This window comes from Taurulus bubalis (genome assembly GCF_910589615.1).
Source record: "Taurulus bubalis genome assembly, chromosome: 1".
NCBI classification, from domain to species: Eukaryota; Metazoa; Chordata; class Actinopteri; order Perciformes; family Cottidae; genus Taurulus; species Taurulus bubalis.
Genome location: NC_136589.1, coordinates 45,066,613 through 45,080,639, shown reverse-complemented (window position 1 = coordinate 45,080,639; position 14,027 = coordinate 45,066,613). Strand labels below are relative to the sequence as shown.

General features: G+C 44.5%; 2 protein-coding genes across 2 annotated transcripts; one reads left to right on the top strand and one right to left on the bottom strand.

Moving 5' to 3' along the window:
• Window positions 1-203: 203 nt before the first annotated feature.
• Window positions 204-4,723, bottom strand: qrsl1 (glutaminyl-tRNA amidotransferase subunit QRSL1). The gene is made up of 11 exons (XM_079216995.1): window positions 4,639-4,723; window positions 3,754-3,913; window positions 3,574-3,672; window positions 3,403-3,499; window positions 3,152-3,313; window positions 2,885-3,060; window positions 2,219-2,331; window positions 1,731-1,923; window positions 1,455-1,572; window positions 1,128-1,333; window positions 204-662 (listed from the first exon to the last, which is right to left on the bottom strand). Exons 1-11 carry the CDS (start codon window positions 4,660-4,662, stop codon window positions 451-453), a joined length of 1,560 nt encoding a protein of 519 aa, XP_079073121.1. The 5' UTR covers window positions 4,663-4,723; the 3' UTR covers window positions 204-450.
• A 1,127-nt stretch (window positions 4,724-5,850) lies between these two features.
• Window positions 5,851-13,123, top strand: rtn4ip1 (reticulon 4 interacting protein 1; the record flags this gene model as incomplete). Its single annotated transcript, XM_079231350.1, has 8 exons — window positions 5,851-5,976; window positions 6,690-6,758; window positions 7,066-7,190; window positions 7,301-7,349; window positions 7,658-7,794; window positions 8,015-8,198; window positions 11,772-11,864; window positions 12,709-13,123. 8 exons carry the CDS (start codon window positions 5,851-5,853, stop codon window positions 12,832-12,834), a joined length of 909 nt encoding a protein of 302 aa, XP_079087476.1. The 3' UTR covers window positions 12,835-13,123.
• Window positions 13,124-14,027: the final 904 nt, after the last annotated feature.

The window sequence follows — 14,027 nt, the reverse complement described above, 5'->3', positions numbered from 1 at the left end:
TAGTTTAGCAGGTATTTGGTCATAAAACTAAGTATTGGACACATTTCAATTTCACCAAAAACCTCAAATGTGTCTCAGCTTCATCCTCTGAGGTCCATGTCAACACAACGATAAAGACAAATAATTGCACATGGACACTGACGAATAATAAAACTCACTATCAATAAATGGCCCGTCTTGCATGTGTTTAATAGCACCGGTTTGAGACAAAACACGGCAGCAGGTCACAGATTAAACACAATGTCCCTGCACTTCAATTATGATACATGATGTTGAGCAGCGAGTCTTGTTGTAATTATTTGCATTCCATCAAGGAGAACTGGACTGACGGCTGAAAAAAAAGAAAAAAAGAAAAGTGTGCTGCAAAGGCATTGGACAAGCCAAGAATGTCCACCACAGTTTCACTTTTTTCTCTGTCGACAGTGGGTTCTCTTGTGTCCACAGGTCTCCTCATGTAGCTGAAGTCCGCTCTCTTTTGGCCGCTCCCGCCTCGGTCCCACTCTCGTCTCCACAGTCGCTAATGGAGGGGAACCCGACCCTCTGCTCGATCCATCGGGCGACGCCGAGCAGCTTCTTGTCCTGCAGGGCGGGGCCTATGAGCTGTAACCCAATGGGAAGGCCCCGGCTTGATAAAGCAGTTGGCAAAGAAATGGCGGGCAGACCTGGGGGCGAAGTAAAAAAAAAAAAAACGGGAGTTGAAGGAAAGTTCAAGGGAAAAAGGTAATGATTAGGAGCTCAAGGTGAGTTAGAGGTTTGTTTGAAGAGTGATATCAGGCGGAAGAAGCTGCACTGAATGTAAACACAGTACACTTCTGTCTGAGCTGTAATGATGATTATGTGTTGACCAGGTTATGATTACCTTTACCGTCAGAGTATAACAAAGCAAAAAAGAGAAGTGAAATACTCATTTCCTCATTTAATTTCAGTAGAGCATTTGTGATACAATGAGCCTTTTCTATAGGACGCAAAATAAGAACCACTGACTAAACTGAAGAAATTGTGCGTGAACATTTTTTGGTGTGTAGGTGTATTTAATGCGTGTGCATGCATTCATGCAGAATAAGTTCCTGAATCCTCCCACACTTCCTATGCCACGCATGAAGAGTTCTTTTCTCTGCTCTCTGTACCTGCCATGTTGACAGGCTGGGTGAAGACGTCTTCCTGCGCGCTGCGCGTCCGGTTGTCTTCCTGTGCGAAGTCGGAGTAACGGGCCGCATCAGCCAGGGTGGTGGGCGTCAGCAGCACGTCGACACCCGAGCCGAACACGTGCTTGAAATCATCTGCGATCAGCCGGCGCACTTTCTGGGCCTTCACAAAGTAGTGCTCGTAGTTCCTTTGGAAAAACGAGAGCGGGGATGAAGACAGTTAATGCTTTGTGTTGAAAAAAAAAAAAAAAAAAAAAAAGGTACAGCTCTCCCGGAAGGGTGCAAAGCAGCTTCCATCCGTCGCCTTACTGTTTGAGCAGGAAGTAGTTCCCAGACAGTATCCTCCCACGCACTACATCGTTGAAGCCCTCGTGTCGGCTCGATGCGTACATGGCCTCCGTTGAGCTGTCCACCTCGCTACGATGGCCTGACAGAAGAGAGACAGGAATCAGTGGCGTTTGCTTTTTTCTGATTTTCTACTGTAAAAATAAATTAAAAAAATGTGTGATCTAACGTGCGACATAGCACCCTACGTGTGAAATGCTTCACGATTCACCCTTAACGCGTTGTGCACTGGTTTCGTACCGTATTCTAGGCCGTCAAAGCGGGCCATGTTAGACGCCACCTCCGCGTGGCACAGGACGTGGTAGCACACAATGGAGTGCTGGGTGTGGGGGAGGGATACCCGCCTCACCTGCGCCCCCGCCCTCTCAAACATGTCGGCAACACGACTCCACTGTGCTAGAGTCTCCTCAGACAGCCCCGGGGCGTGGTACTCCTGACACACATTAAGCCACAGGAAAGACAAGGGAATCAAAGAGTGTGTGTGTGTGTTATATATATATATATATATATATATATATATATATATATATATATATATATATATATACATACATACATCTGTTCGGCATCATAAGTTTTGTGTCTGATAGCTTAAGGATTGCAGTAATCTTCATGCCTTTCATATTTAAAACGAAACTTAAAATACTAACAGCTTACATTTAAAAAAAGATTTGTATATTTCAGAACCAAACGGAGGTGCTGAGATAAAACAGAAAAGCTAAACTCACCTGAGGGATGCCCACACAGATGTTCTTGACATCAAAGTTTTCAGGTAGCTCTGTCAGCGATGAGGGAGCAGCCGTTGTTGTCGAGTCTCTCGTATCCTGGCCTTGGAGGATACCTGTGTGACACAGCACAACCGCGGTTAGCTCCATCGTACAACAATGCACAACAATGTGGAACTGCAACACTGATTGAGAATGTCACATATTCTCTCCCTTACGTAGATGTTTCTTTAAAACATTTTATATTGTGCATTGTTTACATGGCAGGTCGAGAATTGTGCCGCCTGTGTGTTTGCTTCAAACATCATCTCTACCAACTCGTAAAACTCTGCATATATATAAACTTGAAGTGATGTCAGCGGAAAGACGATAATTTTTTTACTTTAATAATTAACTCACAGTGAACAATGAAGAAAGGTACCAGAACCCGAACGGCATGGCTGCTGGGTATGGAAATATGTGATCAACACCTAACTTCTCATGTATCTGACCCTCAAGAATAAAGGACATTTACTGTGCATTACTTGGCACCAACATCTAGACTATCTTTTCCTCTATTGAACCAGATAGGTACCACTGAATTCAAAGAAAGAGCTGGATATGTAGAATGACCGTAATCAAGATGAGGCTCAACATTCGCCCAGTGAGAGGTCATGGAGGGTTTCCTACCTAACACTATGGCTGCATCGCTGACACTGCGGGTCATAATGCCGGGGACGTCCATGGAGTTGACCAGCGGGATGAGACCATGTCTGGACAGCAGACCGTAAGTGGGCTTCAGCGCCACAACACCACACAGTGCTCCGGGGTTACGGGTCGATCCACCTGTGTCTGAACCCAAAGCCCTGCCAAGTAATTATCACAACAGTACTTTATGATTTGTGAACGCCATTTTGAAGGTTTTTTTCTTCTTTCCAGTGAATGTGTTCCCCTCACAGGTAGCTGCTGAGCGAGGCCACAGCGGCAGCACTTCCTCCTGAACTTCCTCCAGTGACGACCCAGTCGGAGTCGGGCGCTGCCCCCGTCCTCTCTCTGTAGGGAGCAGCGTAGCTCCAAGGGTTTCTCACCGGGCCAAAAGCCCCGTCGGTACTCCCCGCACTGAGAGACGCATACATAATTAAGACGATAATCTAATATTTAAAAAACAAACAAAAAAAGCCTCCTGACAAGGATAACGATGGCCTTACCCCATAGCAAACTCATCCATGTTGGTCTTCCCCATGAGGACAGCCCCTTGGTCTAAAAGCTTCTGCACCACTGTAGCATTGTAGGGTGGGGTGTAGTCTGTAGCACAAGAAACGGGAGGTTATCATTGGAACATAGAAGACACGGTACCTTTCACCGAGGTTCAAGCGGACCTTTAAGCATCCTGGAAGCACATGTGGTCTTGATATTTTCTGTGCAGAAGTTGTCCTTTACTGCAAAGGGGATTCCATCCAGAGGACCTTTGGGGGCGCCTGAAGACCAAAAAGGAGATCAGTAACACCCACGACTCTGGAGCCCAGAATGTGTGGGAATACAGGCTCACTCGTCCAGACCTCGCAGCAGCCTGGCTTCTGCTTCTCCAGCCTGCTTCAGGGCCAGCTCCTCCGTGACAGCGATGTAAGCGTTAAGATGCCGCGTCCTCTTGATGCGGTTCAGACACTTCCTGCAAAGCTCCGTCGGAGAGATTCTTCCCTCCCTGAGCGCCGCAGACACCTGGAGGACAATGTGATACCAGTGTGTGTGTGTGTGTGTGTGTGTGTGTGTGTGTGTGTGTGTGTGTGTGTGTGTGTGTGTATGGTGATGGGGGTTCTCAGTTATTCAGTTACTCAATAGACAATTTGACTTAGTTGTTATAGTAGGAAAAGTAGTTGGAAAAGCATTCCTTAAAAACAATCTTATATCTGGAGTTCTGAGGTATTCTATCTGAGTTTATATAATCATCCGTCATATTCCAATAATATGAGTCATAAATTTATGGGGTCATTCTGCCATTACATTTATCTGATCGTACTTTGTACTAAGCCTAAATAAACCTACTGCTACTTTTAAGTAAAAAAAAAAACAGCATTCTTTTTTCTTTATTTAAAAGGGACAACTTAAGTGCACGAGCATATATGTGCACGAGCATATTTCGATAGAAGCTTTATAAAGCAACGTAGCTGAGCAGTGACGTTAACGTTAGCTAACGTTATATACTATCCTAGCTATATGACATACATACAACTATGTAATACAATGCATCTCGTTATGCAGACAGTGCAACTACCAGATATAAGGTGTTAAAACTGTCACCAGACAATATGTTATAGCTAATGCCGGTTAGGGAGCGAAAGTATCAGAAATCGATATTTTTCACCTAAGATAGTTATGAATTGACAGCACAAACACGTCCGACACGCGGGATGACTGCACTCAAACACGCAAACATTCGTACTAACCTCCCTTATCGTCAGGCCGAGCATATTTAAAGTAATTCTGTGACAACCTCTCAAATTAACAACAACCTTTGCAGGGTGTGCGGCACCAGCGGGCCGCCATGTTTGTTTCTATAATCAACGTCGAACAGCGCCTTTCGTGATTGGGCGACCGCTGAGGAACCCGCGCTCTGATTGGTGGGAAGACTGAGGGGGCGGGGCTATTAAAATAAAATACATCGGTCGCGGAAACGGGCCAGAGGACGCTGATTTGAATGACCATAAACATTGGATTTACAGCCTTTATGGAAACGGCATGTTAGACTATTTACGTAAGAAACAAAACATGTTGACAGAATGTAGTTCGTGGCTTATAGAGAACTTCCATTGACTGTTATGTACCGTAATGCAGGACTGCTAATTTACAGTTCCACGAGTTTACCCGACAGTATTTGAGTATAAATCAAGATGAGTCATTTGAGACACTTGGTGTGCAGCGGGCGCTTGTTTCGCCACAGTAAAGTACCACGTGTGAACACAGCTGTTTGCTGCCATGGGCGTCAGAATAGACTGTTCAGTACTACCAAACGCAGCATGACTGTAATGCCCGCCTGGGTCATTGACAAATATGGAAGCAATGATGCGTTGCGGTTCACCAGAAATGCCAGTTTCCCCGTCATCAACTACCCCAATGAGGTCATTGTCCGAGTGCATTCAGCGGGACTTAACCCGCTTGACGTCAGCATGAGAGGTGAGTGACGAGCCCGTGTGCATGTTGACAGTGGCATCAGATGTAACCTGCGGAATACAGTGTTCAATGTGGTGTTAATGCAGTTGTACTGATTCCTCAGGTTTCTCCGCAGGCCCCTGTGTAGTTAAAGTCACAGATATAGTGCCAGTTCTCTTTGGTGGACTGCATGAACCCACTTCCTGCCTCCTCAAAACCCTTTTGACCAGATTGACTTTCTCCAGTTTAGAGACTGCATTAGATCCTCTCTTACACTGTGACTAAAACACCTTGAACTTGAGGAGTATAGCTGTGTATTTTTCCCTTTTTATTTCCTAACATTCACAAGATCAAATAATTACAGATGATTTGAGAAAAAGTATTGGCAGATTGAATGATCATTAGTTGCAGGGACTTGATCCGTGAATGACTTTGGTGTCTCCCACCCACATGATATGCAATCTGAGGCTCTCTCCCCGCCAGATGGCTACGGGGCCGCGAGCCTGTCGATGAAGAGAGACCCTCTGAACATCAAGCAGTCCGGCAGCGAGTTCCCCCTCATCCTGGGGAGGGACGCGTCCGGGGTCATCATGGAGTGCGGCCTGGACGTGAAGCACTTCAGAGAGAGGGATGAGGTAAACGACGCAAACGGCAACAGGCGGATTGAGGAAATTAATTCAATGAAATAAAAAATAATAAATCTTTATCCATTTTACAAGCAGAAATTACATTATTGAATGGTTTGAATCTATATTGGTGGCAACACGTGGTTTAACATGGACAGACATGACCTCACATGCATGTAGTGAGACACGCGTTACATTGAACAGAAGTGAGGCAGTGTGGAGATATTTTTGTCTGTGGTTTGTTGTGAGTGTGCAATAAAATAAATAACCACATTTGAATGTAATAATATCTCCCTGTTTTCATTAGAAAATTTAACAAACGATTGCTTGATTAATTTAGAAATGAGTTGGGGGATTAATTGATAAGGAGACTAACTGCATGTTGGTAATACATCATGCAGCTTATATTATAAATATAAATATTATTACATCCCATTTATTTCTATTTTGAATGATTTTAGCTCTTGTTAGTTTAGTTCATCCTCAACTGCCTCTCAAACACCTCATAATTCCTCTATTAGTCTTTTTCTTGAGGTGATATTCTGCTTTTTGGTCACCACCACGCACACCAGCACTAAAGATAGTGACTCATTGTGTGACATTGCACGTGTTCTACTTTTGATTTGATCCATCACTTCCCACGGACTAAACGATTGTGAGCTCACTGTAGCAATGTGGACACGCAGCTGTTTGGGTCTGTGGTTGATGAGTGTCTCCTCCAGGTGTGGGCGGCCATCCCACCGTGGAAGCAGGGCAGCTTGGCTGAATTCGTGGTGCTGAGTGCCAACGAGGTATTGTTCGCCGACTTTGTTGTTGAGGTTTGCCTCTTCCTCTGTGGACGTTTATTATGACATCATAATAACTTCTGTGTTTTGAGTTTCCTTATTTGTTCATCCACTTTGGTGTCACATTTTATTTATGGACCTGTGACGATAGAACATGAAGTTTAAGTCTGACACATTTGTTATGGAAGTACTTTGAGGAAGTAATTCATACTGTAATAGTATTTAGGCCATTTTTTAAAGGGTGACTAGTAATTTGTAGCCTGCTACATTTAAAAAGTCCCAACACTGATTTCTTGATGTGTGTTGTGCTCAGGTATCCCACAAACCAAAGTCACTGAGCCACGTAGAGGCAGCAGCCGTTCCCTATGTGGCGGCCACGGCCTGGTCGGCTCTGGTCAACACCGGTGGGCTCAGTAAGGACAACTGTGCCAAGAAGCGGTGAGGGGATACACACACACACACACACACACACAGAGTCTGTGCAACAATGGTGAAGAAAACGTCGGCGACACATTCATAATCATGCTCATCCTCTCTCTTTCCTGCAGGATTTTGATCCTCGGTGGGTCCGGGGGAGTGGGAACGTTTGCTATACAGGTGAGGGATGAAGGGGAGGATGATCAAACCCAGAAGAGCCACGTTAGAAACAAACATATCATCATACACGGATCATGAAATACACATTGGTGTAATGCAGTCTCTTTGGCCCGCCGGGTGTCAGACTGCCACACACACTTTGCCTGGTGCCCTGACTACTGTAGCCCCCGTTACACAGACGTGCCCCTTGGCCTCATCATTTATACATTCTGTGTGCTTCTCAAACCATCGGGCGACGTGTCCTTGTTTCGTACTCGGACGTCAAATGATGCGACAACGAAACAGCTGATACTCTCATTTGCGTCCAGATGCTGAAGGCTTGGGGAGCCCACGTGACCGTCACCTGCTCCCAGAATGCAGAGCGGTTTGTGAGGGGCCTGGGGGCAGATCACGTGGTGGACTACACCGCCGGGCCGGTCGAGGAGCCGCTCGGTGCGCTGGAGAAGTGAGAGGATCGTGTGTGTGTGTGTGTGTGTGTGTGTGTGTGTGTGTGTGTGTGTGTGTGTGTGTGTGTGGCAACTCATTAGTTCAACTCTTCAATTTTCTAACTAACTTAATCGCACTCAGACTCAATCTCCCTCCCAATCACCTTTTTATTACCTCACCTCCAAGTATTTTTGCTTGTGCCTCTTGTTTTCACGAACCGAGCCCTTCTCCCCCTCAAGATTCGACCTGATCCTGGATAACGTTGGGGGTGACACGGAGCGCTGGGCGCTGAATCTGCTTAAGCCTTGGTGTGGCGCCAAGTTTGTCACCCTCGTCACACCGTTCCTCCAGAACACCGACAGGCTGGGCATTGCTGACGGCATGATGCAGAATGCCGCCACGGTGGCCAGCAAAGCCCTCAAGGTAATCGTGATGGAATAACACTGACCTGCGTCTCGTATCCAGGTATGATTTGACCGGATCACATTTACACCTCCGTTTCCACGTTGAGGTCCGACCGCTCTGTCCAGCTCAAACAAGCGGACGTCACATCCTCCTCCATCCATTCGCTCAGCCACTGCTTCATGAAGGCTCAGTTGTGATGGGTATTGATCCAAATGCGCCCTGTTGATTGCATTGTGCATTACGCAATGATGCATGAATGCTACACATTGCTGCTCGTAGGTGTCGTAGGAGTATTTACATTTAATTCAGCAGAGATGTCCTGGTTGGATTTTTTTTTTCCAGGAAAATACCTTTTGTATTCTATCGCCAGTCTCAGTCTAAAAAAATGACCCTGCAAAAACATCACATCATCGGATGGTTCGGTTGGGCTGCGTTTACGTACACTGCATGGCCAAATGCCTGTGGTGAGAGCAGATAACACCCATATGTAATTACTGAACACCTCATTTCACAACCATCAGCATTAATCTGCGGCTGTAACAGCCTCCGTTTCTTGAAGAAGGCGTTCCACAAGATTTGAAACCTGGCTTAATGGATTTGGTTGTGCTTAGCTGGGTCCAGTTCACCCCAGAGGTGTTGGATGAGTTCAGGGTTTAGTGGTCGTTCTGAAACCACAAGGTAGCCGGCTCGATCCCCAAGTTCACATGTCGAAGTGTCCTTGAGCAAGATACTGATCCGCCAGTTGCACCCCGGTTGCTTCACGGCTGCCTACTGCTCCTGAACTACTAAGTATGGGTTAAAATGGAGAAAACAAATTTCCCCACTGTGGGACTAATTAAAAAAAAAGTTGAGACGGGAAGGGGCCTTCTCCAGACTATTGCCACAAAGTTGGAAGTAGCCTAAAATATGTTTGTTTGCTATAGCATTACGATTTCCTTTCACTGGCACGAAGGGGCCTCGACCAAACACTCACTGGCGAACAGAACAGTGGCGTCCACATACTTTTGGCCGTGTACTGTAAGTCTGAGAATAGATAATGCCTTTGCTTCCTTTTACAAATTTGATTTGATTAGTATTAACAAAACTAGAAAATGCAAAGAGCAGTCGTGATTAGAGAATCACACAATGTAGTGGTCTGATCTAAAAAAAACTGTTTCCCTTCAAGAAGGATCCGCCCATCAATACCACAGGCTTTGCGATATCGTTCCAGTCACCATGGCTACAGTGCTTCTCAGTCTCCGTCGCCAGTGTGATGACCTCTGACTTCATTAATGCTTTTGCAGAACATTAATGGTGTGTTATGGTTGGGACGCATTTAGAATAGGACACGTTTAACTCCCATCCCACCCCCAGAGCTCAGTGCATTCGGTGGTATCCTGTCAGTGTGCACGCTGCGGTGAGCATCATGCACATCCAAGCTTGCATGCAGTGCACTTGTGGCTGGTGTGTGTGTGTGTGTGTGTCACATCCGTGCATTATCATCACTACGTCTTTCCACTGAAGTCCTAACCACACAATCCACAGTATAAACTGACTTGAGTCGTGTCGCCTTTGTTCGTAGAGTCTGAACACCTCTACGCCCTTCTTGGTTCAAACATTGGTTACAGCTGAAGGCCAAATTTGAGTCCCTTATTTATTAGTTGAGGTGATCCAGGGATATGTTATAATAATATGATAAGAGATTAGAGCACGATGCAACTTACTTCCATTCCGTTAAGTAACAAGGAGACTGTGCCTTGACACATTTCTACCTAAAACTGGACGTGAGGCGGAGTAACGCGTGGGGAACTCATAATATTTGGCTGGCCCATATTCTGGACTCCCAAATCTGAATTCTAGCCACAGTGACACGGGTAATGGAAACGGGATCGTGGTTTTAGTTGTTTTTTTTTAAGAGAGGAAAAAGACGGCAGACGGACAAAGCTAATGTCTAGCGGGGGAACATGGTATGGAGGATTTCTCAGGAGCTGCTGGAGACCAAAGCAGCGCTCTGGTTTCGTAGTCCGAGTAGTATTAACCAATCATGTTTGAGCGGGCTTTGGGTGCATGCAGGTAAACCGTCCTCATGGACAGCAAAAGAGGTGGAACGCGTTAGCCGAAATGCAATCCCAGAACCCACCAGCTATGGTCTGAAGTTATTTAGCTTTTTAATTGGTTTAAAATTAGCTCGTAAACCGGCTTCTTTGGAAACGGCCTGATCGTGCTCCACTCCAACGTTAAACAGTCCAAGCCAAGACTTCTTCACAGAGGAGGAAGTCTTGGCTTGGATATCCGAAGGCAAGACCGGAACGCCCAAAATATTGTTTGTTGCCCCCTGAGGCTAAATCGTGATCAGACCGATAGCCGGTGGGTTGAAAGATCGGACGGAATGAGAATATTGGAGTTAACTAATATTAGCTAACATGTGCCCCATAACAACGTTATGAGGTGATAATATGGGTTGTGTTTTGCCACTATACCAAAGTACAACCTCACAGAGCCCCTGAACCTTTCTTTTATTACTCATGAACTGGAAACTTAAGAAAAAGAGCGTGGATGGAGGATTGTAACGGCCGGGACAGCCCCAGAGAAACTTGCCTTTTTCTTGCCAAACGAAGAATTCAGTGACTCTGCTAAACCCAGGAGGAGTTTAACTGTAGGATTAAAACCTTAGTAGCAGCTGCATGTTTTTCTTCCATTATACTCTCATTTCACTGGCCACTAAATGTACTCGCATCCTTTCCAGCATGTAAAGAAAGTGTAGACTTCCTTCTTCCTCTGCTTCAGATCCTGAACCCCGTAGTGCGGCGCCTTAACGCCGCCTCACAAGCGCCACGTGGCCCACATTCCCCCGCTTGAAGCTGAACTCCCTCAATAGACTTGTGATGGGTCTCAGCTGATCAAAAAAAGTACGACTGCGTGAATTTACAGCTGCATTGTCTCATTAGCACGCACACGACACCCCCTAAACAATATGTGAGCGATTATTTAGACTGACGCAGCAGAATAAAAACAAGTAATAAAAAGAATGTGAGATGTAACTTGTAGGTTTAAAGACAGGAAGTAGTGTGCACCACCAGGACTCTCACCTCCTGACACACACACACACACACACAGCTGGCTTGGTTGTCACAGTGTCCTCGTTTCTGAATGAGCCCTGAAGGAGACGCGTTCAGTTACTCCTTTATATGTCATTATTACAAAGGAAAAGCAAGATTAATGATGACGACACTGAGACTTATAGTACACTAGCTAGGGCTAGAGACCGATAGTTATTACTATTATTAATGTATCCTGTACAACAAGAAGTAACTACTGCTTAGAAGTAGGAAGAGAGTAAAAGAAGTGGTGAAAAGAAGAAGTTTGGGATGAGTATATTTTAGATGTCTCACTGTAACGTGATCAGTTCAACAGTTTTGTGTCCTGTTTTATTGTGCAGTCTTTGTATTGTGTGTCCGCTGTGTTCATTTACTTTGAATTGTTGCAACGGCATTTGGGTCCACTCCTTCATACCAGATCCTGACATTCAGACTGTAACCAACAACAGTGAAGTGTCTGCTATGCACACAACCAGACATTTCCCCCCTTTTCTCTCCTCCTGTTTTCTTGCAGCACCTCGTCAAAGGAGTTCACTACCGCTGGGGGTTCTTTGTGCCTAGCGGTCCTGCCTTGGATGAAATAAGGGAAATGGTGGATGCGGGACAGGTACAGTACCAGAAGTATTAACTGTTAAGGGGCTGGCAGTGAACTGACACCAGTTAGTGTGTCACCACGTGCACATCCGGGGATACATTGGGCTCTTTTGGCTTGAAGCATCAGCTTCAGACCCCGTCTCATGCCTTTTCTTGGGCTTTATTAAATAGCTGTGACCGTCACACAGCAGCGGCTCGACGCTCGCTTCTCCAGACTGAGAGACAGGCTGCTCTGCAATGTCCCCACGTGGCACGGCACCGTTAATCCCCCTGGTTGTTTAGATCTTCTGTTGTGTGCTCCTACAGTCCCATTACCCAAACGCTTGCACAGCAAACAGCTGTTGAACACGGATTCCACATTTTTTCAGTGGGAATATTAGGAGCAAAGCAGCTAAAGATGCCTATTGATTAGCATGATTTAAACATGTAATTAACCCAAATTACCAATAAGTAAAATAAAAAATGTTCTCGCCTCTCCCGAGTGGATTAGATTAATGTCTCACATTTCACCATTGAGAGGAATTTAATTAACTTTATGGTAGAGCATAAAAAAAAAATTGGAGCTACATTGGAGCTACTTCCTGCTGAAGGAGTTGTGCCTTCAACAAAGGATTGGTGATACTGTGGTGTGATGGATTACATTGAGATATATATATATATATATATATATATATATATATATATATGCACTTAAACTGGGATTATCACTCTCTATGCTAATAACGCCCCTCTATCTGTCTATTTGTATCATTGAAGGAGTCGTCTGAAAACGGCTTCCCTCACTGATATTGTAATGCACAATAGATTAGAATGGGGCTCGTTTGACCTCTGTTTGACCTCTATGTGCTCTCTACCAGATTCAGGCTGTGGTGGAGGACACGTTCAGCTTTTCCCAGGTTCCTCAGGCCTTTAAAAAGATGGAGAAAGGTCACGCTCGTGGAAAGACGGTGGTGCAGATCAGCAAAGAGGGAGACGACTCGTAGCACTGACTGTACATCTTTCTGTACTCGTGGAAGAATTCAACTCATTTGAATGAAAGGTTTTCACTTATTGGATCCACGGTTGCAAACAAGGTACCAGAACAAGGTTACTGCTTCTTATCAGTGTGGGTTTGTCGCTAGAAATGTGTGTAAGATGCTTTTGAATGTGTCTTTTTTTTGAAAAATAAAATAATTTGATTACAATTCTGTGATAATTCAAGCATTGTCAATGATTTTTATTTATTTAAGAGCAATTAGTAAAGTTTGACCATGTAAAATATGAATATTCCCACATACCCAGTTCCAGTTTATTAGGTACACCTAGTGGACGCCACAAGCATAAACTAATTCTAATAAAACCGCCCTGCAATAAATCCTATACCCTCATGACTCTTTTTTTTTTTTTTTTTTTTTGGAGAAGTGTTGTTTGGCATTCTGGTGTGACTTTCACGCAGCATACACATGTACTGCATATATGTCTACCGCTCAGGGGGAGCTGGTGTGAAAACCAACCCACTGAGTCGTGTTATTTCATGGCACTGGTCTGTGGGAGACGGCACAAGAACAGGAGGCTCAGTGAGAGCGAAATGTAATCCGTCTCCTGTCAACTACATAATTGTCTCAAAGGTGTGTCAAAGGTGAGAGCTTTGCTCGGTTTTTCGTTCCTCTTTTGTGTATGAAATATGACAAACGTCTATTCTTCTACTATGATACTTTGTGTGGCATACTATACTTTACATTTTTATGGCTTTTTATGACCTACATTACTGATATTTTGTTTGAAGTTTTATGACATTTTATATTATGATATATTGTATGCCATTTGTTTTAATGACTGTATATTGACATTTTTATAAAAACTTTTAAGCATACGTCACCATTTCTCACAACATTAGGACTTTTTTAAGGCCTACAATTTTTTTTTTTATTTGGTAACATTTTATGGAATTATATACTCTACGTCTTTTGCTTTGGTATACTTAATTATGAACATTTTACAATGTTCTACAATACTAAGGTTGTTCTGATATTTTATAGCAAACTGACTTTTTTCCTGAAATTATTTGTGTCACTATATTATGAAATGTGCAGCGTCTCAGAGTGAGAGAGAGACCGTCAGGCAGTTAGTTAGTTAGTAGTTGTTTTTAGAGTTAGTTACTGTGGCAGGTCGGTTAAACAGAGGGGTTACATGCTTC